This window comes from Hyperolius riggenbachi, chromosome 1 (assembly GCF_040937935.1).
Source record: "Hyperolius riggenbachi isolate aHypRig1 chromosome 1, aHypRig1.pri, whole genome shotgun sequence".
Lineage (NCBI taxonomy): Eukaryota > Metazoa > Chordata > Amphibia > Anura > Hyperoliidae > Hyperolius > Hyperolius riggenbachi.
In genome coordinates, this window is record NC_090646.1 from 457,272,747 (window position 1) to 457,299,278 (window position 26,532).

The window sequence follows — 26,532 nt, forward strand, 5'->3', positions numbered from 1 at the left end:
TAAAGGATGGAAAAAGGGACGGAGAAATTCGTATGGGCGGGGGTAGAGTGGTTAATTTTTGCTCCAAAAAATGTGCTAGGGCTTTTTTTCAGGGGATGTCTTATTTTGGGAGAAACACACTAAGGAAGAACACATGGCTATTGGGAAAACTTAAACAGCAGTATTGGTGCACAATATGTGAGTTTTATACAACATCTGAATCTCACTTCACATTTGCTGATAAAAGACAAATGATAGAGTACAATGGCAAAGTCACTGTACTGTTTGCTGAGGTTCAGAATTCTACTCCCAGACTCACACTCTAATCTAACTCAGATCTATAGTAAGGAGAGGACAGACACATGCTTGAGATTCCTGCCACTGCTGTATTGTCTGAGGCACACGCTGAGCAGAAGAGAGAGAGAGAGGACAGCTAGCATATGCAGCTAAAGAAAGAGTCACATCTTTCTCCATACTAACACTGCTGAGCCTATGGTAGCAAAGTGGTGTTGGCAGAAGCTCTCTCTCCATACAGTTTCCTTCTTCCTTCCACACAGCAGCTCTTTCTCACACCCTCCCACCATCCCTGAGCAAATAAAAGAGATGACAGTAGCCAGCACATCTCGCTCACCAGGGGGGCTTGCAGAGGGGAGGGGAGAGAGTGACAGCAACACTGGTGGATGGGAAGGGACAGAGACAGCCCAGGCTGACATTGTCCATCCACACACTGCTTTCCTGGCTGCCTCTTCCTATTGCACAGCTGTGTCCCCTCCTCTCTGCCACTAGGGTTTATTTTCAGGGTAGGACTTACATTTCCAGCCTGTTTGAAATCTGAGCTAGGTTTTACTTTCGGGGGAGGTTTTACTTTCAGGGAAACACGGTATATAGTTATACCCTGGTACAGACTGATCTTTCTAAGAATATTGCAGTCTACCAAAATGGGAGTTTGTATTTCAGGAGTGGGCTAGGTTCTTAACCAGGTGATTTTAAAGAGGAGCTGTTCGGTATAAGGTCTCAGAGAAAAAAAACACATATATCACTAGCTAAATATTGGCTGTACTTACATTACATATGCATTTCACTGTCCACGTTTGGATTTCACCGAATTTTTATATACTATTTGCAGAGATTGATGCTCCTGATAGTTCATGGCAGGTTCCATCTTTGACTGCCTTGTCTGAAGCCAATTGTGATGTAATATCCTCCCTTACCCTGCTTCCTGATTGATGATTCTTTAGCCCTCCCAAGTCCCAGCCCTCAGACACTCCCACCAGTCTCTGGTCTAACGGGGCATATACAGAGTGAGAGGTGCAGGAGAATGAGGGCACATTGAGGGTACTAATGGGGAAGGGAGAGATGCAGCAGGAAGATTGTGCTTGTGCACAGAAGCTGCAGTTCCTGTTTCTTCCAGACATCCACTGTGAACCGAATCTTGGATGATGCGACTCACAAAAAAGATCCGGATCAAAGATCCGCATTGTTCATGATCTGGACAACACTACAGTGCAGTGAATATTAATTAGCCATGTGGCTAGGAACAATAGCGGATTCGTGCAGTATACTCTAATGCAACATGTGCACTGTGAACAGCACATTGATTTTTCAGTGCTGTGAGTTGGGCTGCGTTACAGGCTGCTGTAACGTGAGCCTGTAATGTCCCACTGTGAAAGCAGCCTTAAGCTGGCCACTAACGGTCCAATTTCTAGCGAAAAATCGTTTGAGCGATCAGAAATTCTGATCGGATTGGTTGTAAATAATCTCCATTGGTGGACACAATCGATTATGAACGAGTGAAAAAAATGTCGGCCGAATGAATTTTCGTCGAACGAAAATTTGGATTTTCTTGGTGGTCGTGATAGATAGGAAGCAATGATTGGTTAGTTGATGGTGTAGTGAACGATTTTTCGTCCGATCAGAATTTCTGATCGCTCTAAAGGTGGCCACTAATGGTCCAATTTCTAGCAAAAAATTGTTCGAGCGATCAGAAATTCTGATCGGAAGTGAAATATTGCAATACATCGTTCACTACACCATCAACGAACCAATCTTTGCTTCCTATCTATCACAATCAACAGGAAAATCCAAATTTTGGTTCGACGAAAATTCATTCGGACGACATTTTTTTCACTCGTTCATAATCTATTGTGTCCACCAATGGAGATTATTTACAACCAATCCGATCAGAATTTCTGATCGCTCTAACGATTTTTCACTAGAAATTGGACCGTTAGTGGCCACCTTAACGATTTTTCGCTAGAAATTGGACCGTTAGTGGCCAGCTTTAGGGCGGGATAGGGAAATGAAGGGGAGGACCAAGGAGTGCAGTGGAGAGAAAAAAAACCCTCCCAGCATGCTCTGCACCTTCTGTTTTGCGGCCTGCGGCTTCCTTAGCAGCCTGGGGATAAAGAGGATTGCTATTCAGCCAACAAAAAAGCAAGATATCTTTTTAACTTCAGTATTGCCTTGTTGACTTCCTTCCAAACTGTTTAACACAGGAGAATAGAGATTTAAATTAGCTTTTTTTTGCCTATCAGTTACTCTTTAAAGGGATTTTAACATCAGTCAATTAAGAAGTTTGTATACAAATAAAGACATTTCCTGCCATTGAGCATCTGCACAGGTGAAGGAAAACATTGTGTCTTTACCTTGGTTTTAAATGTTAAGGTTTCTTTGTATATAAGTACTACTACAAGTACAGCTTTCACTTGTACTAAAAACAGAATTGTTACCTGGTACAACATTAATACATTCATTTCAGACAACAGTTTTTATAGTGATCTTCACACTAATCAGTGAGTAGTACACTCATAGAACTGGAGGCTGGTAGTTGTCTTCATCGGACATATGCTTGTGTCTATTGCAAATACTCTTTAGACTATTTTTTGTTAGGAGGGACCCAACTTCCATAATCTAAGACTGTGGTTGCGATGTGATTCACAGATAATTTATTACTGCACATGTTAAACAAGCAGCTCCTCTCATTTCCATGCTGTCATAAGCCGAAGGCATTCTGTCAAGCCTCTGCTCGTAAATGAAATTATAAAATAATTATTGTGGGGACTTATGGGGTTTTGGGGCATGGATGTCTGCACTGTAGGAAGAGATGAGGAAATCTCATTAATTTCTACTGCGCTAACAGGGAACTGATATGCATTACCAATGCCTGCAGCGGGTAACCTTTCAAATAAAGTGACCAGCCAACCTGTGCCAGTGGAAATGTATCCAGCACAGAGGCTGGTGTTAGCGCTGTATCCAGCAATACTCACAGCTGTATGTCAAGGAATATTCTGCGATCATCCCCCACATGGATTCTCCATATACAGTCTTCTCCTTCTGTGTATAGATCAGGCCAGTTTGGTGACAGAATTACCCCCGCTGGGGTAGAGAGCTCCCCACCACACATTGCTAGAAGAACATAGGAGAAATGTATCTGATTCACAATTATGTAAACAAAACTGAAATGCAAACGTTAAAATACTGCAGCAATATGGATTTATTTAAAATGTACTTTTCATGTTTTCCTTACTTTAAAAGGAGTACTGTAACACCCCAAAAAAGAGAGTTTAACTTACCTGGGGCTTCTACCGACCCTCCGCCCATGCCGGGACAAAACCATCCTATGCCCGTGCCAGGACAAAACGATCCTCCGGTGCCCCGACGCAGCTCACTTTAATTTAATGTCATGAGCCCTGGCCGTGCGTCCTTGCTCCCATTGACGTCGCTGGGAGAACAATTACAATTTTTCGTTACAATACTCCTTTAAGGACAACTGAAGTGAAAAGAATATGAAGGCTGCCATATTTTCTTTTAAAGGATACCTGTTTCCTAACAGCCCTGTTGATTTCTTTGGCTGCACTAGTGTATGGATCACATCAGAAACAAGCATGCAGCTAATCTTGTCAGATCTGACAATGTCAGAAACACCTGATCTGCTTGTTCAGGGTCTATGAAGTCTAAAAGTATTAACCTCCTTTCCTTATCACAAGTCAGGCTTAGGGTGGAAAAAACAAGCCAGGAGCAGCGACCCCGAATGTGACTCATGGTAGCTGCCGGCAGGACTGTGCAGAGCACAGCAGGCGTTTTCACTTACCTCCCAGGGGATCCAGATGCTGGCAGTCATTCTCCTTCCTGTTTTCTGAGTCTCTGCATCCCTCGGGTGTGATCAACGTTTGTTGTCATGATGACAGACAGCGATCACACTACAGGGTTAAAGAACCACCGAGAGGATGGAAGGAGAACTGCAGTGCTGGATCCCAGGGAGGTAAGTGCTGAAGCTGCTGCAGATCTCTCTGCGGTGTGATTTTTTTTTTACAGGCTTCAGGGTCTAAAAGCCTGCAAAAAATTGCTCCACTTTAAGACCCTAAAATCTGGAAAGAATCAGACCGCCAGGGGGGTTAAATGCAGAGGATCAGCAGGATAGCCAGGCAACTGCAACTGGTATTACTACTGGTATACTATTATAAAAATCAAATAAAAATGGCAGCCTCCATATCCCTCTCGCTTCAGTTGTCCTTTAGAGGGACCCTGAGCAGACGTCGTGGGCATGCATATAAGCATACCCACGGCTATTTGGTAAAGCGGAGACACTCACTGGCCCCTTATGTAAGCGCTCCTCCTCCCAGGCTGGCCGCTATAAATTACATTGTAAGCAGTGACTCTGACATAAAGTCGCGCTGTGACCTGGAATAGAAAGCCTGCGGGTCCTCTCTGTGCATGCGCTGGCTTCCTTGCTATTAACCACTCCCCCAGCCGTGCTTCCTATTGTGGTTCACACGTGAAGGGGAGGAAGAAGCCAGGAAGCCTGCGCATGCGCAGAGAGGACTTGCAGGCTTTGTATTCCAGTTCACAACATGACTTTATGTCAGAGTCACGGTTTACAATATCATTTATAGTGGCCAGCCCAGGAGCAGGAGCGCTTACATAAGGGGCTGGTGAGTGTCTTTTCTTTACCAAATATCGGTGGCTATACTTATATGCAAATGCAGTGTCTTCTCATATGCATACCCACGGTGTCTGCTCTGTGTCCCTTTAACCTCTTGCCGACCGCGTCACGCCGATGGGCGTGGCCGCGGCGGCAGCCCCAGGACTGCCTAACGCCGACTGGCATAAAGTCCTGGGGCAGCAGTTTGCAGGAGATTGCGCACAGGCTGTGCGCGCATCTCCTGCTTGGTGGGCGGAGCTGAGCTCCGCCTTCAGCCGTTTGAGCGGCCGTTCTATCTCAATTCATGGAGGGTGTCTCTGTGATCAGCCTTAGCTCGCAGGCTAAATGTAAACACGCGGGGAAGAAATCCTTGGTGTTTACATCATTCGACGCTTATGGCGCAGCAGCGCCGTAAAGGAGATTGGCGATTACCGGCCTCTGATTGGCCGGGGATCACCGGCATCTGATAGGCTGAAGCCTATCAGAGGCGGTACAGGACGGATCGCCGTACTGTGCCGCCCACAGTGAGGAGGGGAGGGAGGGAAGGAGAGGGAAGGCAGAATAGCGCTGAGGAGGGGGGCTTTGAGGAGCCTCCCCCCCCGCAAAACACAAAAAAGGGGAGAAGTCTGATCGCCCTGCAGAAAACACGATCTGTGCTGTGGGCTGAAGAGCCCACCCAGCACAGCGCAAGGAAAAATCCCCTGGTCCTTATGTAGTTAATGAGGGAAGATGATAGCTGCCTTACCTCTGCAGAGAGGTTCTGTGTCATTCCAGTATGGATCCTTCATATTGATACACTCTATGATCGATGGTCCTTGCTCCAGAGAGTGTCCGGGGTCACAGGTGAACTCCACCACCGCCCCCATGCTATAAGTTGGATCAGTTGTTGTAAAGTTGCCGTTCTGGATGTAGGGTTCATAGCAGTGTCCTCGCTCAAAAGCTGAAAAAGAAATAACATTAACAGTCACAAAAATGCCAAACCACATAAGTTCAAAACTATTGAGAGCCTGCTGTGTAGAGTGTACTACTGGAATATGGTTGAAACAGCTTTCTGATCACATGTATAAAGTATAGGTAAGGGACTGTTTTTGCAGGAGTACTTGATGGTTTCTTTTTTTAATGTTTCACAGCTAATGTGCATTAAAAGTACACTTCTCCACTAAGTCACATCTCATGCAGTGCTACAAATTACTATGTACTACAAGTTTCTATATAGTTTTTAGACTGACATGTGACCAGCACCATATTTCAGATCGCTAAGGTATTCATTCTATCGCTGAATAATAACTAAGGGAAGACCTCGCCTCTCTTTTCCCAGGACATGGTTTTTCTTTTTAGAAAAATCAGGGTGATGAGATAATTAGTACTGTGAAATGAGTTATGATGAAAAGAATGTATTCCTAGTGCACATTTTTAGGTAGGTCCATTAATGTTTGTGTTCCCAGTGAAGGTGATGTGCATAGATCTGATTGTGACCATATCATATAGAAAAGAGAGAACAGAAAATGTCTGGCACTGTAGCTTTAATGCGTGACAGCAGGTGTACAAAAATATTGCATACAACGCATACAAGCCTTCTCGTGCACGAGAAGCCTCCGAAGAAGCAAGGCTTACCCCATTGCGAAACGGCTGTAAGGCCGTGCACCCACTGGCGCCCACAGTTGCCTCCCCACCTTCAGCAAGAGCACGATAAGTACCATCACTTCCACGGACATTGTCCTTGTATGCGTTGTATGCAATATTTTTGTACACCTGCTGTCACGCATTAAAGCTACAGTGCCAGACATTTTCTGTTCTCTCTTTTCTATATGATATGGTCACAATGTTTGAAGTCCTTTTGTCGTGAGCACGTAGCTTCTGCTGAAGTTTGCTACACTGCCTTTCAGCGAGATTTTTCCATCTGCAATTCACACTGAGTGCCTACCTACCCTCTCCATAGTCTGCCTATAGATCTGATTGTGATGGGAAAAATAATCAAACTAGAGAAGTGCACCTATAAAATACAGCTTCGCCATATGCAAAGCAGAGTGGAGCTGATATATCAGGACTGGTCGAAAGAAAATGACAGCAAAAGAGAAACAGCTGTTTAAGGGGTGGTTCACATGGGCAACTGCTGGCGGCTGGCTGTGCACAGCCTTTACTGCTGGGATCCCATAAGGGCGTTTAACCCGAAACAGCATCTGTCATTGCTGCCTGAATATATGCAATAAAAGAGCTTAAGGACTATACCCGAGTGGTGCCGACCCATTTGACTGTTTTGATTGGCATGTCCCTCGAACACAGGGGCAGGGGTCGAGGCACACCAACTGAATCCTATTGTGGTGCTCCTTTGCACTGCTTTGTTTAACTGCTGGGATCCACTGTGTTCAGCATTCATTTCAATGCATTTACCATCAATTGCCGATGGTCATGCCTCAGTCGATTAAGTTTTCTAGGGACCCCTCGGGGCTCAAAACGCCATGCTACGTTGAAACGTCAGGAATTGATGTCATATACGCTTTTTGACTCAGTAGCAGAAAAGCGTTTAGTGTTGGCTCAATAAGTCGCCAGCAGCTTGCCGTGTGAACCAGCCCTAAAGTTATTAATCAGATTTATTTCTTTAAACATTATAACCAAGTGCTTAAGGCAACTGCTTCAAATTTGCTTCAGCTGACATTTCCACTGTATTCATAAATAAAACTCAGTAAGTCATGATTCTGTTATTTCAATGTCTTGGTCATTATAATTTGTTCTACTCTACATTAACCCTGGAAGTGCTGGAAAGACTCACAGAGGTCTTTGTGAAAAGAAGAACTCCAAGGGCTCGATTCACAAAACGGTGCTAACCCAGTTAGAGACTTTAGGCATGATAACCATTGCACCACGCTGGTGAAAAGCCAGTTTAGGTGTGATAAGTTTAGGTGTGATAAGTTTAGGTGTGATAAGTTTAGGCATGCTAAGTTTAGATAAGTGTAGATAGCATGCAAAGTCCCGCACGCATAGCAGCGCCATTAAACTCTATGCGAAGTGCACCAGACTTTGCTAGCGCAAAACTTTTGATCAGCTGTGCACTGCGGTGCTAACGCAGTTGGTGCTTAAACTTATCATGCCTAAACTTATCACACCTAAACTTATCATGCCTAAACTTATCACACCTAAACTTATCACACCTAAACTTATCATGCCTAAAGTGAGTTTAGGTGTGATAAAGGGCTTTTCACCACGGTGCTAACTGTTAGCACCGTTTTGTGAATCAGGCCCCAAGAATTTATTTAAAAATAAACCATTTAATCGATTTATAAATTCTATAAAGTATGATTTATGTCACTTTTAAATATGGTTAGTATAAGTCTCGGAATCTGTCTGCACCTGCTTCCCATAATTCCCTGCACCAACAGAGGAAGTGTGTGTGCTTGTGCGTGTGTGTGTGTGTGTGCGTGTCTGTGTGCTGTTAAAGAGAAACTAACATAACTAAAGTCAAAATAACATAATGAATAAAATAGCTGAATTTTTTTACAGTATTCATTTATAAATTATTTATTTTTAGTTAGTGCTTGGCCATTGTAAAATCTTTCCTCTCCCTGATTTACTTTCTGAAATGTATCACAGTCGGCAACATCTTTAGTACTGGCAGGTGATCTCTGTGGAATGTTCTTTACTGAGAGTTCTAAAGCCGGTAGAAAAGTTCTCTGGTTTCCCCAACTGCCCGTGGGGTCGGGGGATATCACATAATAAACAGCCTAGAATAAGCCTCACTGGGAGGGTGAGGCTACATACTAGTATACAGCAATATATAGCTATAAGAAGTGTTTCTAATGCTGAAACCAGGATATTTATTGTAAAAGTGAGTAACTGAATAATTTACTGCATTCTACTATATGTTGTTATGGTTCCTCTTTAAAGAGGAACTCCAGTGAAAATAATGTAATAAAAAAAGTGCTTCATTTTTACAATAATTATGTATAAATGATTTAGTCAGTGTTTGCCCATTGTAAAATATTTTAAATCCCTAATTCATATTCTGCCATTTATCATATAGTGACATTTTTACTGTTGGCAGGTGATGTAGCTGCTGCTTGCTGTTTTGGCAGTTGGAAACAACTGTAAACAGCTATTTCCCACAATATAACAAGGTTCACAGACAGGAAACTGCCAAGAGTACGTACTCAGAATTTCTTTGTGGGAGGGGTTTCACCACAATATCAGTCATACAGCGCCCCCTGGTGGTCTGTTTGTGAAAAGAAATAGATTTCTCATGTAAAAGGGGGTATCAGCTACTGATTGGGATAAAGTTCAATTCTTGGTCGGAGTTTCTCTTGAAGTATCTGCTGCACTGTCTATTGTCTGTCACTCTAGCAGTGTGAGGAAGGAATGATGCTTCTCCATTTGTCACTCTTCAGCATTGCTGAATCGGCATGTTTGTAGTATGTCCTCTCAATTTGTGGCTCAGCTGCAGAAAAAAATAATAGAAATGCATATAGAGGTGATGCAGGCTGTGCTCTGTGGCCGGGGCATCAGAATCAGAATCAATGAGGCTGGTTGGAGAGAAGTAAAATCTTTTGTCAGACAAGACATTTTACACATGGTATATTTCAACAGTGTTTTTACTGTTTTACATGAGTTCGGGGTTTATGCAGTGAATAATCTGCCAAGCCTTGTAGTTAAACAACCAGTCTTTATCTATCTTTTCTGGTTTAAATGTCTAATGCAGCATGAAACAAAGAGAGGTAGAAAGAGAGGGAAACTTATTTACAGAGAAGCAGGAAAGAGAGAGAGAGAGAGAGAGAGAGAGAGAGGAGAGAGATGGAGCAAGGGGGGGAGGGGGGGGGAGGCGAGGGGTCAGGAGAAATGGAGCAGGGGGGGTGAGGCGAGGGGGGGGGGGGAGAGATGGAGTGAGGGGAGAGGGAAGAGAGAGAGAGATGGAGCAAAGGGGTGTGAGAGTGATGGAGCGAGGGAGTGGGAGAGAGAGAGATGGGGCAAGGGGGAGAGAGATAAGAGAGAGAGAAGACAGAGAGAGCGAGAGGAGAGAAAGAGAAAGAGACAGAGAGAACAAGGATGAGATATATGCTTTGCACAGAACCTGTGTATTTGAATAGCTGGACAGTGTAATGGTTAGGAGTTTTCCTCTGACACTGGAGACCTGGGTTCGAATCTTGGCTCTGCCTGTTCAGTAAGCCAGCACCTATTCAGTAGGAGACCTTATGCAAGTCTCCCTAACACTGCTACTGCCTATAGAGTGCGTCCTAGTGGCTGCAGCTCTGGTGCTTTGAGTCCGCCAGGAGAAAAGCACAATATAAGTGTTTGTCTTTTGAATGTCTCTTTCTTCAGAGTCTTTCTTGTTTTGTCATAACAGTTGCACTACACAGTAGACACTAATCATGAGCTCTGCTAAAATATCTATTTCCACTGATTTGAAATTGAGTAAATCAAATCCATTAGCTGTTTTCCAATTGGTTGTTACCTAGCTAATTAGCCAGAGGCTTAAATTGGCTGAATTTAATCCTCCCCTTGAGTCACTGAAAATGCGTCTGTTAGGAGATTTTTTCGCTTATTGCTATTAAACATTCTAGTTATTCTAGTTTAATGACTGAGACCGTCTTCTGCAGTGGCAGAGGATTGCAAAGAGAATTCGGGCCTGGTGCTCTTCCAAACATTATCATAAGAAAATCATCTTCTTACGATGTCCTTCAACTGGTAAAAACTGCTCAACTTGCTCTCCACATTTCTCAGCAAGAGATCCTTAATCTCTTTTTAAGAAGGTCCGAGTTCAGGAAATCTATCCTTATCAGTAAAAGCTGAGAGTAACGAGGGTGTTCATTAGAGGTTTTTTTCTACATCTGATATCAGCAGGAGTTTGTACAAATGCCTGCATACAGGAGAAGGCATGCCGCCACTTATTAATTCTGTACCCAAGATCTAGCTAGTATCTGCGTGTGTTAACATTCCTACTCTTTTTCATTAGGGTGTAATGGGATGCTCGGCACAGAGCCCTGTTGTGTACCAAGAAATATTAAAGTATTATGAGTAATGCATTACATCATCTCAGTTCACAAAAATAATAATTACAAGCCATGAATTTGAGCAGTGTAATTATTCTGCATTCACTGTGTGTGTTTGTAGTTCCTTGGTGATGTAGTTCTGCTTTTATAGTGCCTCTTATTTCACCAGTATGTCTTTTTTCTTCAAGAAAATGAGAAAAGAAGTACTAGTAGTTTATTTTTTGTTTTATGTTTATTTTTTGTTTTATCTAAAGTTAAGTTAAAAATATTTTTGAATTTAGCTTAAGTTCAAGAATAAATTGGTATGACTGTGCTGTAAATATGTACAAATGCGTAAAAAATATATACCTGTGCCAGTCAATCTGCCAAAATCCAGGATATGCAGATAATTCTATGGAAAAGCCTAAAAACTACTAGTATTATGGTTCACAGAAGCTCCTGGGCAGAAAAAATTACATACAATAGAGTCCCGATTACCCAGAACTCAACTAACCAGCAGTATCACCCAATCTCAGCACAAATTGCCAGCAGTGCTCACAGTGGTAAAGGCCAACTTCTTAGGCTGTTTGTGGGCTCTGCTGTGGCTGAAGACTGGCTAACACAGCTCCCCCAAGGTTGATATACTTTCAATTACTGTATTTTACCATTTAATACAGAGATCATGGTATGTATATAGAGTGGGCTATAGTACTGTATTAGCTAGACCTATTTTTAACATTGAGTCTCAAGCAACAAGAAAGTACACTTATCCAGCATCAGCCAATCCAAGACTCTACTGTAATCCACTTCACCCCAACCCCCTTATGGCAATGTCTTCTATACTATGCCTGCATACTATATCATTTCTCTGTGGACAGCACCTTTAAATTGACAAGAATGGGCTAGTCATACTGGATGGATACAGGGGAAACTGGATGCTGGATATATTTTAAAATAAAGACAACAGGAGGTAGTCGGTGAGGACTGTGTGCTTTATATGAAAATACAGAATCCAATATTTCTCCTAAGCAGCCTGCTTGAGGAGCTGAGGTTATTGGAATGTTATGAACATTTATTGCTATTTTAGGAAGGAAAAGAGACAGAGCTAATGGAAAATACTAAGTTCTGATTTCCACACCTTCATGTTTATTCTGATCATGCAACACTCCTTTACTGCAGAAGCAATCATAAAAATGGGCTAAGGTCTACCAGGAGAATAAATAGTATTAGCAAGCTGTAGAGGAAGGTCAACTTTTACGTAATTGGAGAAACTTCCCAAACATCTAAGTTTTGAACCTCTAGGCTTAAAGTAAAACATGGTTGAAACCAACAGTGCATAAAAACAAACAAAAACAAACAAACAAAACAATGTATGCTTAATCACAGAAAATTTTATAAGATATAGTTTCAAGGTTACAACCTAAGTCATATGACTTTTGGCTGAGCTAAGTCTTTTATCCTGGCGTTAAACTATAGACAGCTATCACTTCTCATTAGACCATTTGTTTCTTGTGTGTCTGTTTCTGTTTATAAACTGCTGCATAGCCTACAATGAATAAGGAAATGAATAAGACTTGTGAATCCCTAAAGACTTCATGGCTTGATGTAGTCTATCTGCAGGAGCTATAAATCACTTTCTATTTATAGGAGAACAGTAGTCAGATCAAGTGGCTCTCCTTTGCCATTATTTCGCTCTCTTTTTTTTCCATACTTTAAGGTTGAATCTGCCCAATATAATGCAGCCTTGAGAGGCAAGATTGGGAAGCTGATGTAATTGGAAGAGAAAATCTATTATTTTGAAGTGCATATGTGGGCCATTTATATAATAAAGACAGAGAGCATTATTTCTTTATCAAATCTATTTAAATACAAGTAGCTTCTCTTTCCTCCCCATGACACCTTTTATAGCCAAGAGTGAATTATTATGTTGTTTCACATAATCTATATAACTAAAGCACCCTGTAGCATATACAATGGAAAGAAATCATGTTCTGAGCAATATGTGTGATCCAAGAGCAATACGTTTATAGATAATGGTACAAGGGATTGGAAGATATTATTTGCAGGAGTGCTCCAGCATGTTAGCTAAATGACTATTACTTTTGCCCTGTTGCTCTGGGCTCTTCGGTTCATTTTTCACCAAGGACACTGCCGGTATGAAGCTTATGTTTCCGTCATCCTAGTGTTATACTGCATTCTCTTCAGGGGCTTCATGTTTAACTACATCTTAAAGACACACTGGTAGGTGAGCCTCTTGGTAGACAATTAGTAATAAGAAATGTTCCGTGTACCCTGTAAAGCACAATGTACTATGCTTCTGTAATATAAGTAGTGGTGTAGCAACAGAGTGAATGGCCCTAGGGCAGACATTGGACCTGGAACTTTTATTTATTATTTATTATTATTATTATTTATTTATTGTATTTATAAAGCGCCAACATATTACGCAGCGCTGGACATTAATTTAGGTTACAGACAAAATTTAGGGGTGACAAACAGCAATATGACAATATAGGAATACAAGAAAGATCAGATCATGCAGCACAGTATGAGTACAAGGTAATGCTTAGTCACTGGAGGGGGGCATGGTGATTAGGCAAGTTAGGTTCACTCAAATGCATAGCATGGGTGCACAGTAATGGGTGCATGATCAGGTAGGACACAAAAGGAGGAGGACCCTGCCCAAAGGCTTACAATCCAATGTCAATCTTGGATCTGTATATCCTTTAGGATAATAAACCACCTAGAATAATAACTTGGGTTCTTCATAGAAGCCATTTGCAGGGTGGTATTACCCACCCCAGCCTCTTGCTTTACCACTTACATATCACTGCCAAGCTGGGTTAGATCCTGGACTGGGGTTTGTCTACCACACTTCTTTATTAGTGAAGATTTGAGTCTCAGTCTATCCTCCCTTTTCACTAGCCTTGCTCATTTATGTAGTTATTTACTGTCCGTTACCTCAGCTGTTTAAGTTAAATAAGATCTGCATCTCCCAGTACACAAACACAAGCAAATGCACACACTGACACATACACAGACACACCGTAGCTGGAAAACACTGTCCATGTTAGGAATCTGAATTTATCTGATTCATTGTGCTCGTGTTCATTGTGCTCTACCATCTCTTCCCTGTTTTGACAGAATGAACATTTGTTTCTGAGAGTTCTATGCTGTCTAATAGGTCCGTGTTTCTATAACTTGGCCTTATACTGTGACGTGAATACATTCTTGATGGGTGATTTATTAAGACAGATGAGGAAAAAAAAGGAGCATAAATGGAGTAGTTGCTTAAAGCAGCCAATTAGATGTCAGGTGGAACAAGGATTCTGAATGATAGCTGTGGGCCATGTTTTTATAAATCCTTTACTGGGAGCACAATTGTTCTGATCTGACATATTGAATAAATTAGGAGTGAGAATCCAATGTATTTTGTTGCCGTAAAGATCACAAATGATGGCTTCAACAGTTCTCACTTTGTAAAAAATATATATTTTGATGCTTGCTTTAAAAGTTAGAGATGAAAGAGCAGTATTATAAAGAATATTATATTCATCTCCACAAGGTCTCGTTTGCACAGAAGGTTAAGCATCTACATTACTTCCAAAAGATTATTTCCAGGCTTGACAAGTCCTTTGAGGAAAGCAGGTGAAGTGCAGTCTACACCCTTTGACATGATTTACACTGTGGTATGAGAAACAGGCTGGCAGCTTTTCATAATTATTCCCAGTAACAGATATTTTACATGTTTATAGCCAACATTAAGATGCAGGGAATGTTTTTAATCTCAGTGACAATTATCTTCAAGATCCCCTATTCTGAACATTATATTTTATTTATATATACGGGTAACAAAAACTGTGTTAAGCACTACTTAATTGTCTCTTAATAGGCTCCTTCTGCAGCTTCAGACCAACCACAGTCCATAATATGCAGTTCCCTGTTTTGCCTGCTGGTGGCATTGCTTTTTAACACCCGGCAGCATGGGCTTCCAGACTGTCACTCTCTGTGGTAATCATATCCTCTGAGTGCCATAAATATTTCTATAGCCACTTTTCCATCAGTCAGATGTTTTGGCATCCAGTTTGTGTTTCTCAACTACTCTGTTTCTTGGTTTATAAACTTCTTACTGCTCAAATTCAGTGCAAGTGGTCTCCACTCGCCAATGGCATCAAAGGGAAGAATAGATAGTTCAAGGGATGAACTTAGTTTATGTTAGTGTTAGCAGATGTTAGTGTAAGTATAAGGTAAAAGTTAGTTTTGGCTAGTTTAGGACTTACATTTAGGGGTTAAAGGAAACCTTAACTCTGGCAAAAAAAAAAGTTTTACTTACCTGGGGCATATACCAGCCCTCTGCAGCCATCCTGTGCCCTCGACGTCAGTCACGTCTCCTCCGGTCCCCCGCTGTCAGCTAGTTTTGATTTTGCCGATTCTGAGTCGGTGACCCCCAACGCGTACCTTTGCACGTGTTCCCGCTGGTGCAGGACGATATTGCGTGTGGTAACCTGTCTCTTTATATGTGTTGCACCTGCAACGCGTATAAAGATACATGTTACCACCTGCGATAGCATTCTGCACCAGCGGGAACATGTGTAAAGGTACGCGTTGGGGGCCGCTGACTCCCAGTCGGCAAAATCAAAACTAGCTGACAGCGGGGGACCGGAGGAGACATGACTGAAGTCGAGGGCACAGGATGGCTGCAGGGGGCTAGTAGATGCCCCAGGTAAGTGAAACGTATTTTTTTTTCCAGAGTTATGGTTCCCTTTAAGGCTATCATTATACATAAATTAGATAATGTTTGTATCAGGCTAGGAAAGAGCTAATGATAGGCATAATTGAAGGATTAAAGTGGTCTGAAACTCAGCATTTATTCTTTGCTCTAAAAGATTCCTTATAGCCCTACACCTACTAGCACAAAAATGTAGCAGAACAGCATTTAAACAGTTAAACACAGCACTTTGTCCCACAGTGGAAAACCCCTTCAGCTTATGAATTGCATCCACAGAGGAGATAACATTGTCTCATTCCGATATTGTTACATTCTTAGCTGTGCTCAGAAGAAGGAGCTGTCTCTGCTTCAAGCATGCACACAGTTCAGAAGAGCTCACAAGAAGATTTTAATATACAATAAAAAGCAGCTTGAATAAAATGCAATGGGCAGCTTTCAGAACAGATAAACTGTACTTTGGGAACATGTAATTTGTAAATGGACAATATTATTTGTGCAGAAAAGCAAATATGATAACTGTATGGGTGATAAAAAATAGGAAAACACATTTTTATTGAATGTTATATCAGAGTTTCAGATCACTTCAATGTTAATATTTGACTTAGGGTGTGAGTAAAGGAGTAGTGCTAGGTTTCAGACTGTTCTGCCTTCCCACATTGTCCCAGCTTGGGCATAGCAGCCATGCTTATTACAGTACATCATTTTCTATTATTGGATTTTTTTTATTGTGTTTCTGTGTTGCTTTTGGTCTACAGTTCATACTTTGCTTCTCAGTAATGATCATGTTTCGCCTTACAGGTTTCTATCACTGGAATTCATAACAACCTTCTCTGTATTAATATACTTTAGATGTCCACGATAAAGTAGAAGGATTAAAAATGCAGCACTTTCTATACCTACTCCTTCTTCCATGTGTCATAAATATATAAGATACAGTACCTGCTTCCTATCTTTTTCCCTTCATGATGAGCTGCATTTGAGCCCTTCAGCCATTGGACAGTTTTGTGCATTAAAGAAGTATATGATCTATAGCACAGTATAAGATCTTATTACTGCAGGGATGTGGAGGATGCTGTATTTTATTATGTTACATTATTATTTATTATTCTTCACTAAGACTGCCAAACATCCTATATTTGTTGGGCTTGCCAAAGAAAACTCGTTTATATATTCAGGACTTTGGAAGGTGTGAAAAAATGATATACTGGACAGTTATAACATATTTATGTTTCGCTTTTTGTTAAACTTCAAGCCCTATTTCAGGCAAAAAGGTTTTCATAGATCTGTGTAGGCATGACGTGTTAGATTGATTTTATCTGTCACTAAATTGCTTGATTAGCTTATGTCAGATAAATAACTTCTAAAGTACTTGGCCAGGAGCCCAAACACTAGATCCTTTATACACCACAGACTGTCATTGCCGTAGGCATAGAATGCTTCGCAGAGAGATCCATTGTTGGTACCTCCCTTTGCAGTCTGTAGAAGTGGAATGGTGCAATCTACACAGCAGCATCAGCTAAATCCACAAAATCAGTAAATGATAATCCAGTACTGTGTACTCAGTGCAGCTGAAAGTGGCATAGGAACTGCCATTACAGTCATAGTGATTGCTAAATGGCCTTATGCCTGGAGGAAGGGTGTGGGCAGTCCACGCTGCACCCCTTACTCCATTTTAATGGCTAGTTGCTAAGGTCCCTTCCAACAGGATCCATCATCGCAGTGGAAGGGTCTGTATTAAATCATTTGCATGCAAATGATTTTGGAAGCAAACATCCTCCATTAGGTGTTTAACACCTGTCTCAACTGTAATGAGCGCAGTTGTGTCCTGCCCTGCAGCTCTATGCAGCTAATGTCAGTCAGATGCAGCTTTAGTTTAGATGCAGTACCATTCCTCTGTACTGTGTACAAAACTGTAAGTTCTATCTTTCTATTACACACAATACAGGGCCACTTTCCTCCTACCCCATTCCATAATGCGCTTTCTACCAGCCCTACTAGGCCCTCTTACACAGTGTTATTCTTGCCACTCCTGCTGTCAAGGGTGTGTGTGTGTGTGTGTGTGTGTGTGTGTATATTGTGTTTGAGGGTATGCCTACTTCTAGCATGCTGGTCAGCCCAGATTTCAGGTAGCAACATTCTAATTAGGTAATGGGGTAATTGAGCAGCTGAAGACCCATTCAATTTACATCTAAACACTTTTAACAGCACAATACTTTGAAAACGAGCTAGTTATCAATTTGTTTTAAACTCTCTGAGAGCCTTGAAAAGATGGCTATCAGCAATGGAAATTCCGATTGCAGGCTGGCAGGCTGATAATTGCGTCCGGCTTTGTTTACTGATGGGAGCTTGCGATCGTGCGAGCTCCTGTCTAATCTCACTTCTCGTGAGATGACGACACATGGCATGACCGAGGAACAACAGAGACACTCTGCGGCTGCCAGTCGGCGTTAGGCGGTCGCATAGTGATTAAAATAACTTGTCAGCACTCCGCAATGGAAAAAGTACCAAAAGTGGTTTGAAAAGTACTATGAAAATTATTCTCAGTATTTGTTTTACTTGCTGGTGGCTTAAAAGACAAAGTTGTGAAATTATCACCTAGGAGAAAAATTGTTTATTGATGTTTTTAAACTTTCAACATTATTTAATCCCTGTACAATCCCTACTACACTTCTGCACATTTCACTGATCAGTTTTACCCAATGTCTTCCTCATTTATATAATCCGGTGTGTGTGTACAGTGACCCCTGATGAATGACCACTGCCCTCCCAGTAATCCGCCAGGTGAATCAATTTAGCTGAATAGGAACCGATTCTTCTGTCCTCGCGCTCACCCCACTCACCGTGTGATGTCATGTCTTTAACGCTTCGTCAACTCTCCGCCTCCAGGCTGACTATGGGTTTGTACAGGAATGGCTCAGGGATGTCTCCTAAGGGGATCGAGTCTCGATCCCCGACGGGTGACATCAATCCTGTGTACAGGGCTAAGACTGGTTATTCATAACACATGGTGCAACATCGTGGATTCAAATGTATGCATATTGAGACATAACATACCGGTTTGCTGGTACAGCTGTGCAGTGGGTGCTGAGGGATGAGAGCCTTAAGGCCGTTTTGCGCAGATGCGCTTCTACAGAGGCCTCCGTAGAAGCGTATCTGCGCGAAACAGCCGTAAGGCTCTCATCCCCCAGCACCCACCGCACAGCTTTACCAGTAAACCGGTATGTTATGTCTCAATATGCATACATTTGAATCCACAATGTTGCACCATGTGTTATGAATAAACAAGCAGTTTACAGCAGTGCCGGCATTTCTCATCCTTTTCTCTGCCTGCATATGATGTCTATCTGAGCCTGAGCATGCTGGTCCATCTGCATCGCACCGGATACCTGGTCTGCACCCCTGCAACCCTCCCTGAACCCCTACCTGCAGTGCCAGCACCTTTCTATCCTACCTTCCTTTGAGGCCTTAGACTGGTCAGCAACTTCTGAAAGACAGATCTTTTGTCTTTAACCACTTAACATCTCAGTCGTTTTCAGCTTATGCATCCAAGCAATGTTCACCTCCCATTCATTAGCCTATAACTTTATCACTACTTATCACAATGAACTGATCTATATCTTGTTTTTTTCCGCCACCAATTAGGCTTTCTTTAGGGGGTACATTTTGCTAAGAGCCACTTTACTGTAAATGCATTTTAACAGGAAGAATAAGAAAAAAAAATGAAAAAATCCATCATTTGTCAGTTTTCGGCCATTATAGTTTTAAAATAATACATGCCTCCATAATTAAAACCCACGTATTGTTATTGCCCATTTGTCACGGTTATTTCACCATTTAAATTATGTCCCTATCACAATGTATCGCGACAATATTTTATTTGGAAATAAAAGAGCATTTTTTCCGTTTTGCATACATCACTATTTACAAGCTTATAAAAAAAAAATAGAGAGAAATATTTCATCTTTACATAGATATTTAAAAAGTTTAGACCCTTAGGTATATATTTATGTGTTGTTTTTTTTTATAGTAATGTTTTTTTTTTTTATTAAACATTTTATGTGGGCATTTTTGGGTGGGTGGGATATAAAAGTGTTTTATTTGGGGAAATATTGGTGTATTGTAATGTTTTTGGGCATTTACTTGTAGTTTTACTTTTTGGCCACAAGATGGCAATCGCGATTTTTTTTACATGACGTCACTCTAAGCGTACAATGTACGCTTAGAGGGACACAGCTTCAGAAAGAGTGAAGCTTCCAAGAGAAGCTGTCGCTTTTTCAGCGGGGGAGAGGAATCAATGATCGGGCTCCATAGCCCGATACATTGATTCCGTGGCTACCGACTCTGCGGCCGGGAGTGCGCGTGCACGCGTGCGATCGGCCGCGGGAGCACGCGGGAGCGCGCCTGTCCTCCTTGACGTTTTTATACGTCAAGGAGGACAAAGTAGTTAAAGACAACTCAACAGTCCTTGGAGCTGGAATGCAAATACTCTGTTGCTTTGATTTGTGTCCTAGGTGTCTCTTTTTAATGCTAATTCTCTGTTTCCCTGACCCATCTAAAGACCCAAGACACAAAACATTTATACCGCGTTTTCCTCCTGGTGGAGTCAAACACTGTAGCCACTTATGATGCACTCCATGGGCGACTGGGATCATTAGGGAGACTTGCTCAAAGACTCCTTACTGTTTTTACATACTGGCTTAGTCAAAGGCTCAAATCTCACATTAAAGTCAAAAGCCTTACCAGTATGCTATCCAGCTCTAAATTGGTGAGTTTGTTGGCTGGTTAAAAAGAGTATTTAAAACTCTGGTAAACTGTTCAAGAGTTAAAATGTTTTAAATGGCAAATATTTTTCCAATGAGATGTCACTACAGTAACACTTCATTGAGTTCTGTTTTAATTACATGTAGGTGATCATGTAACATATGCCTCTTCATATCCTTTCAAAGGGTAATTCCTTTATTTAAACCTCTCTATCCTAGTAAATGTGGATCCCCCTATGTCCCTTATTAATATAGTTTCTCCTCTCTGCACCTTTTATGAATTCAGGATAATATTGTGAGTTAGTGACCAAAACTAAACTGCACATACAAGCTGAAATTGCAATGTTTTTATAAGGACACAATGATGCATTTCTCTTGAGTCTGTGCATTATTCAGCACAAGAGAGAATCTTATTAGCTTTAGAAGCAGCAGACTGGCATTGATTGCTAGCCTTGAGTCTATTATCTACAAGGACCTTTTCTATTGATGTTTCCTGTTCCCCTTCCTGATTACATAACACGTGCATCTATTTACAAAGATTTCCTGGCAGAACTGGAATTGTTTCCATTACCCAATGTCTTTCTTGTTCATGAAAAATAAATACTAATTGCTTTATAACTTAAAAATGTAAAATAAAGCAAGTTCCAAGAGACTATGGGAATTTACCAACCAACTGGTTCATGCAAACGGAGTAAAACCAGGCACATGTGCAACACTTTGTAAGAGACACACATATGCCATCAGCTACTGGTGCTGCATAAATTGGCTAAAGGATAGTTGATGCATGAAATGGGACAGGAGAAAATCAACATTAGAGAAGAAGGGAGGAATACGACTGGATTTAAAAGAGAAATAGTGGAAATAGTATTAACAATGTGTAATTATACAGATTTGTTTTGTTTGGTTCCTGATGAAGAAGTATTTTATTCTTCAACCATTTTTTTTTTACAAAACTAGACTATACATTTGATGATATGAAGAACAAATGTCTAACTGTCTAGCCGATAACCACTAAATTGCATTTTCTAAAGTCAGAATTATACTGTACACATTCTAGAAACAAAAAACAACAATTAAGCAAGCAATAGAGATGTTCATTTTTCAGACGTGATGCACATTTGTATGCAGATTGAAGTGGAACCAATCTAGGAACTGGTTTTTATTTATCTAAATTCAATATGTCATCAATTGTAAACAAATTTGTAACATGTTGGAAAAAAATCTTATCTCCTCCCACTCCAGCCATTCTGAACCCTGCCCCCGCCCTCTAATAACTGGACCACTTCTTAATCGTCCTGCCAAGTGAGTAGCCGGGAAGAGCAGCAGGCAGATGAGCAGCAGTAATTATGGGTGGGCGAAGACCTCTAAACACCACCAGGAGTCAACACCTTGGTTTTAAAACAAGCTTGTGGTAGATGATGGATGATGTCACTATAAGCTGGCTTTAACCCATTGACAGCCAAACTGTCTGGGATCAATCTTATCCTCGAAAGTCAAAGGTTTAAAGAGTAGGTTTAACCCAGACCTTTTTTAGGCTGTGTAAAATGTAAGCTGTGTAAAAGGTTTTTACTGTTGCATATATTGCATTTGCACAATGACCTTTCAGTTCCTCTCACAAGTGCCACAACAGTAAAAAGGGACATAGACAGCAATAAATACCTGAAAAACATTCTACTTACTCCTCCACAAGATAAAAAAAGAGTTTTTAATTATTTTAAATAATCCCCATTGGTGAGATCCTCTAACTTCCTGTTTAACAGGAAACAAGAGAAGATAGATCTTATTTGTTCGAAATATTTTCTGCCTTAAACTTTTGGCCGTGATTTCACTTCCAACTTAAGACAGAAGCATAGGCACTTTACAAAGCACATTAAAAATCCCATTCCAACATGTCCATCTTAAATATTCACAGAGTAAGAAAAAGAAACAAACTGTTAATAAAACACTGCTAAAGCAGGTATCTGTGAAGTACCCAGGTAAAGGTAATTTAATATTACAGTGTAAACAGCGCCCAAGTTCAGCAGCTCACTAGTCATAGCCGGTTTCTTTTTATAGTTCTGCTCATAGAAACTGGACAAATCTACCATTTGAATAAAAAACACTTCTTACATAAAATGTGCATATGATTCATTGAGCTGCTTATGACAGATTGAGATTGAACCTGGATAACCCCAATTTGCACAGCTGCACAGAACATGAACTTCATACATGTGCCTTTAATTGCAAATTTTCATTTACCTTCAAAACGAACATTGAATCCAGGAGCTGTCTTGGTCTCATCCGTGGAAAATTCAATTCTGATGCAAGATCCTTCACTAATGAGCCCTTCGAATGGCACAGTCTCTGTTTTTGCTGAATCAAAGAGCATTTTCCCATTGCTGTAAACTGCCAACCTACAGAAATAAAACAGTAAATAATGATATATATATATATATATATATATATATATATATATATATATCTTCATGCTCCAACTTCTCTTTATTTGCATATGTTAAATTTCCCCATTGCTGTAAACTGCCAACCTGCAGAAATAAAAAATAATAATAATAATAATATATATATATATATATATATATATATATATATATATATATATATATATATATATATATATATATATATATATATATATATATACATACATACATACATACACACAGAGTGGGATGCTAAAGTTTGGGCAACCTTGTTAATTGTTATGATTTTCCTGTATAAATCATTGGTTGTTACGATAAAAAATGTCAGTTAAATATATCATATAGGAGACACACACAGTGATATTTGAGATGTAATATTAGGTTTATTGGATTTGCAGAAAGTGTGCAATAGTTGTTTAAACAAATTTAGGCAGGTGCATAAATGTGGGCACTGTTGTCATTTTATTGATTCCAAAAACTTTAGAACTAATTATTGGAACTCAAATTGGCTTGGTAAGCTCAGTGACCCCTGACCTACATATACACGTGAATCCAATTATGAGAAAGAGTATTTAAGGGGGTCAATTGTAAGTTTCCCTACTCTTTTAATTTTCTCTGAAGAGTACCAATATGGGAATCTCAAAACAACTCTCAAATGACCTGAAGACATCATGGTTTACGGGAAGAATACAGAAAACTGTCTCAGAGATTTCAGCTGTCTGTTTCCACAGTTAGGAACATATTGAGGAAATGAAAGACCACACGCTCAGTGCAAGTTAAGGCTTGAAGTGGCAGACCAAGAAAAAATTTGGATAGACAGAAGCAGCGAATGGTGAGAACAGTCAGAGTCAACCCACAGACCAGTACCAAAGACCTACAACATCATCTTGCTGCAGGTGGAATCACTGCGCATCGTTCAACCATTCGGCATACAAGGAGATACTGTATGCAAGAGTGATGCAGAGGAAGCCTTTTCTCTGCCCACAGCACAAACAGAGCCACTTGAGGTATGCTAAAGCACATTTGGACAAGCCAGCTTCTTTTGAATAAGGTGCTGTGGACTGATGAAACTAAAATTGAGTTATTTGGGCATAACAAGGGGCATTATGCATGGAGGAAAAAGAACACAGTATTCCAAGAAAAAAACATGCTACTTACAGTAAAATATGGTGGGGGTTCCATCATGCTATGGGGCTGTGTGGCCAGTGCAGGGACTGGGAATCTTGTCAAAGTTGAGGGACGCATGGATTCCACTCAGTGTCAGTGTCAGCAGATTCTTGAGACCAATGTCCAGGAATCAGTGACAAAGCTTAAGCTGCGCCGGGGCTGAATCTTTCAACAAGACAACAACCCTAAACACTGCTCAAAATCCACTAAGTCATTCATGCAGAGGAACAAGTATAATGTTCTGGAATGGCCATCTCAGTTCCCAGACCTGAATATAATTGAAAATCTGTGGTGTGAGTTAAAGAGAGCTGTCCATGCTCGGAAGCCATCAAACCTGAATGAACTAGAGATGTTTTGTAAAGAGGAATGGTCCAAAATACCTTCAACCAGAATCCGTACTCTCATTGGAACCTACAGGAAGTTTTTCGAGGCTGTAATTTCTGCAAAAGGAGGATCTACTAATATTGATTTCCTTCCATTTTTGTGGTGCCCAAATTTATACACCTACCTAAATTTGTTTAAACAATTATTGCACTTTCTGTAAATGCAATAACCTTCATTTCACTTCTCAAATATCACTGTGTGTGTCTCCTATATGATATATTTAACAGACATTTTTATTGTAACAACAAACGATTTATACAGGAAAATCATGACGATTAAAGTTGCCCAAACTATCGCATCCCACTGTATATATATATATATATATATATATATATATATATATATATATTTTTTTTTTAATTTTCATCTGATAACACAACCTTCATGCTCTTGCATCTCTTTATCTTTTCATATACAACTAGGGAAGACCGGGAGACCAGGAGACCCCTCTGCGAAATTGTCATGGGGCCCCCTGGGATCCAAATTTTTCCCACATGGTTCTTCCTCCCCCACGCACACCCTTTTCTCTGATGCACATAAAGAATAGCGCAAGGACCAGAGTAATATTTACCTGCTCCAGTGCTGCTGGTCTCCTCTATGCATCAGCCGCACATTTTCATTTGCATTTGCCACCTCCCAATCACAGCGAATGGTAGCAGAAAGTGCATGGAGGAGACACACAGTGCTGGAGCAGGTAAACATTGCTCCACTACCTGTGCTGCTCAGTAACTGGGTAAGGAGATGGGGAGGATTGGGCCCCCACAGCCCCTGGGCCCCACAGCGGTTGCAAGTGTCACAGGGTCTATTGTTATGCCTCTGTATACAATGTGTTTTGAACAATATAGCATATTTGTAGTAGGCATGATGATAATCAGGCATTTGAACAAACCTATCAATTTCCCTGAAATCCCTAATCCGTTTCCCTATTAGTCTCTGAACATGTGCGGCTCTGTACACTCAACAGTCATAGCTAAAGTAGGTTGTGGTTTTATATTAGGAAATCGGGCTTTAAAGAGACTCTGAAGCCACTTAAAAAAACGTTTTTTTACCTTTTGTTTATGTTAGGCATGTTTGCCGCTATCCCGTGGTAGAACGAGGATTTTTTACCCTCTCAAAATCCCCTGTGCAAAATCCACGACTTTCTTGTTTGTTCATTTTGCTGCCCAGGGAGGAAGAGCTTTCGGCTGCAGCTCTGCCTCCATGTGCGTCAATCAGCGCGTATCTCCGCCTCTCCCCTGCCCCTCTCAGTGATGGAAGAATGAGAGGGGCAGGGAGAGGCAGCGATCCGTGCTGATAGACGCGCACGACAGCGCTGCCCGCAATGTGCCCCAGGGGATTAGGGGGGTAAAAAACCCTTGTTCTGCCACGGGATAGTGGCGGTTTAACAGGGGCTAACATGCCTAACATAAATAAAAGGTAAAAAGCCATTTTTAACTTGGCTTCAGACTCTCTTTACACTGAACTGCAGACGCTGTCAGGTATAGTACAGCTTGTCCACTGTCTTTTCAAATGATTCTAAATCCAACCAGAGTCAGGATGGAAGAATTTTAATTACACAGCAATATGCAGCCAATGCATCACACAACATGATAGGATAAGCCTTGTCATCTTGCATTTGTTGTCGACTTTTTAAGAACAGATGTCTCTGAACACAGTAAATAACATTTGCAAACACAAAAGAAAGATGCACATAAAGAACAGCTGTGCATAGGTCTATTATAGATGTAATAATCAACCCCACACATTTCTAGCTGTTTTCAACAGACTGTAGTTTGTTATTTTTTCAGAGAAAATAGAAATAGATAAAAGCAAGCGTGATAGATGATAGACGGCATTCATAATTTATCTTAGCTCTGAAAGAAGGTAAACTTTTTTTACATTCAATATGGACTTAATTTTATCTTCATCTTTCTTTTCAAGGAGATTACAGACCTCAGAGGTCATCAACCCCAGAGAGAAACAAAGTATAAATGTAGAATGGCACTATTAAAAAACAGAATTATAAACCTACTCAAAGAACATTCTAAACTTCAACACATTATATTCTTGGGATTTACAGGCAAATTGGAACAGTTTAAGTGAATGCATAAAACCTCATTCTTGGATAAGCCATAACAGTTATCTTGAATAGAATAATATCCATGCTAAACATGAAGAAGTAATTCCATTTTGCTGCTATAAAACTGTACAGTAAAGATGACCTATGCAGCAATAA

The 26,532-nt window shown here is 40.8% G+C and overlaps 1 protein-coding gene across 2 annotated transcripts in view; it reads right to left on the reverse strand.

Moving 5' to 3' along the window:
* SEZ6L (seizure related 6 homolog like) overlaps positions 1–26,532 on the reverse strand; it is a 575,113-nt gene that overhangs the window by 108,610 nt on the left and 439,971 nt on the right. For both annotated transcript variants that reach the window (XM_068238978.1, XM_068238971.1), the window contains exons 8-10: positions 22,585–22,739; positions 5,646–5,840; positions 3,246–3,384 (exon numbers count right to left, since the gene is read on the reverse strand). In XM_068238978.1, the coding sequence (XP_068095079.1) occupies positions 3,246–3,384; positions 5,646–5,840; positions 22,585–22,739 (489 nt within the window). The remainder of the gene's footprint in view (positions 1–3,245; positions 3,385–5,645; positions 5,841–22,584; positions 22,740–26,532) is intronic.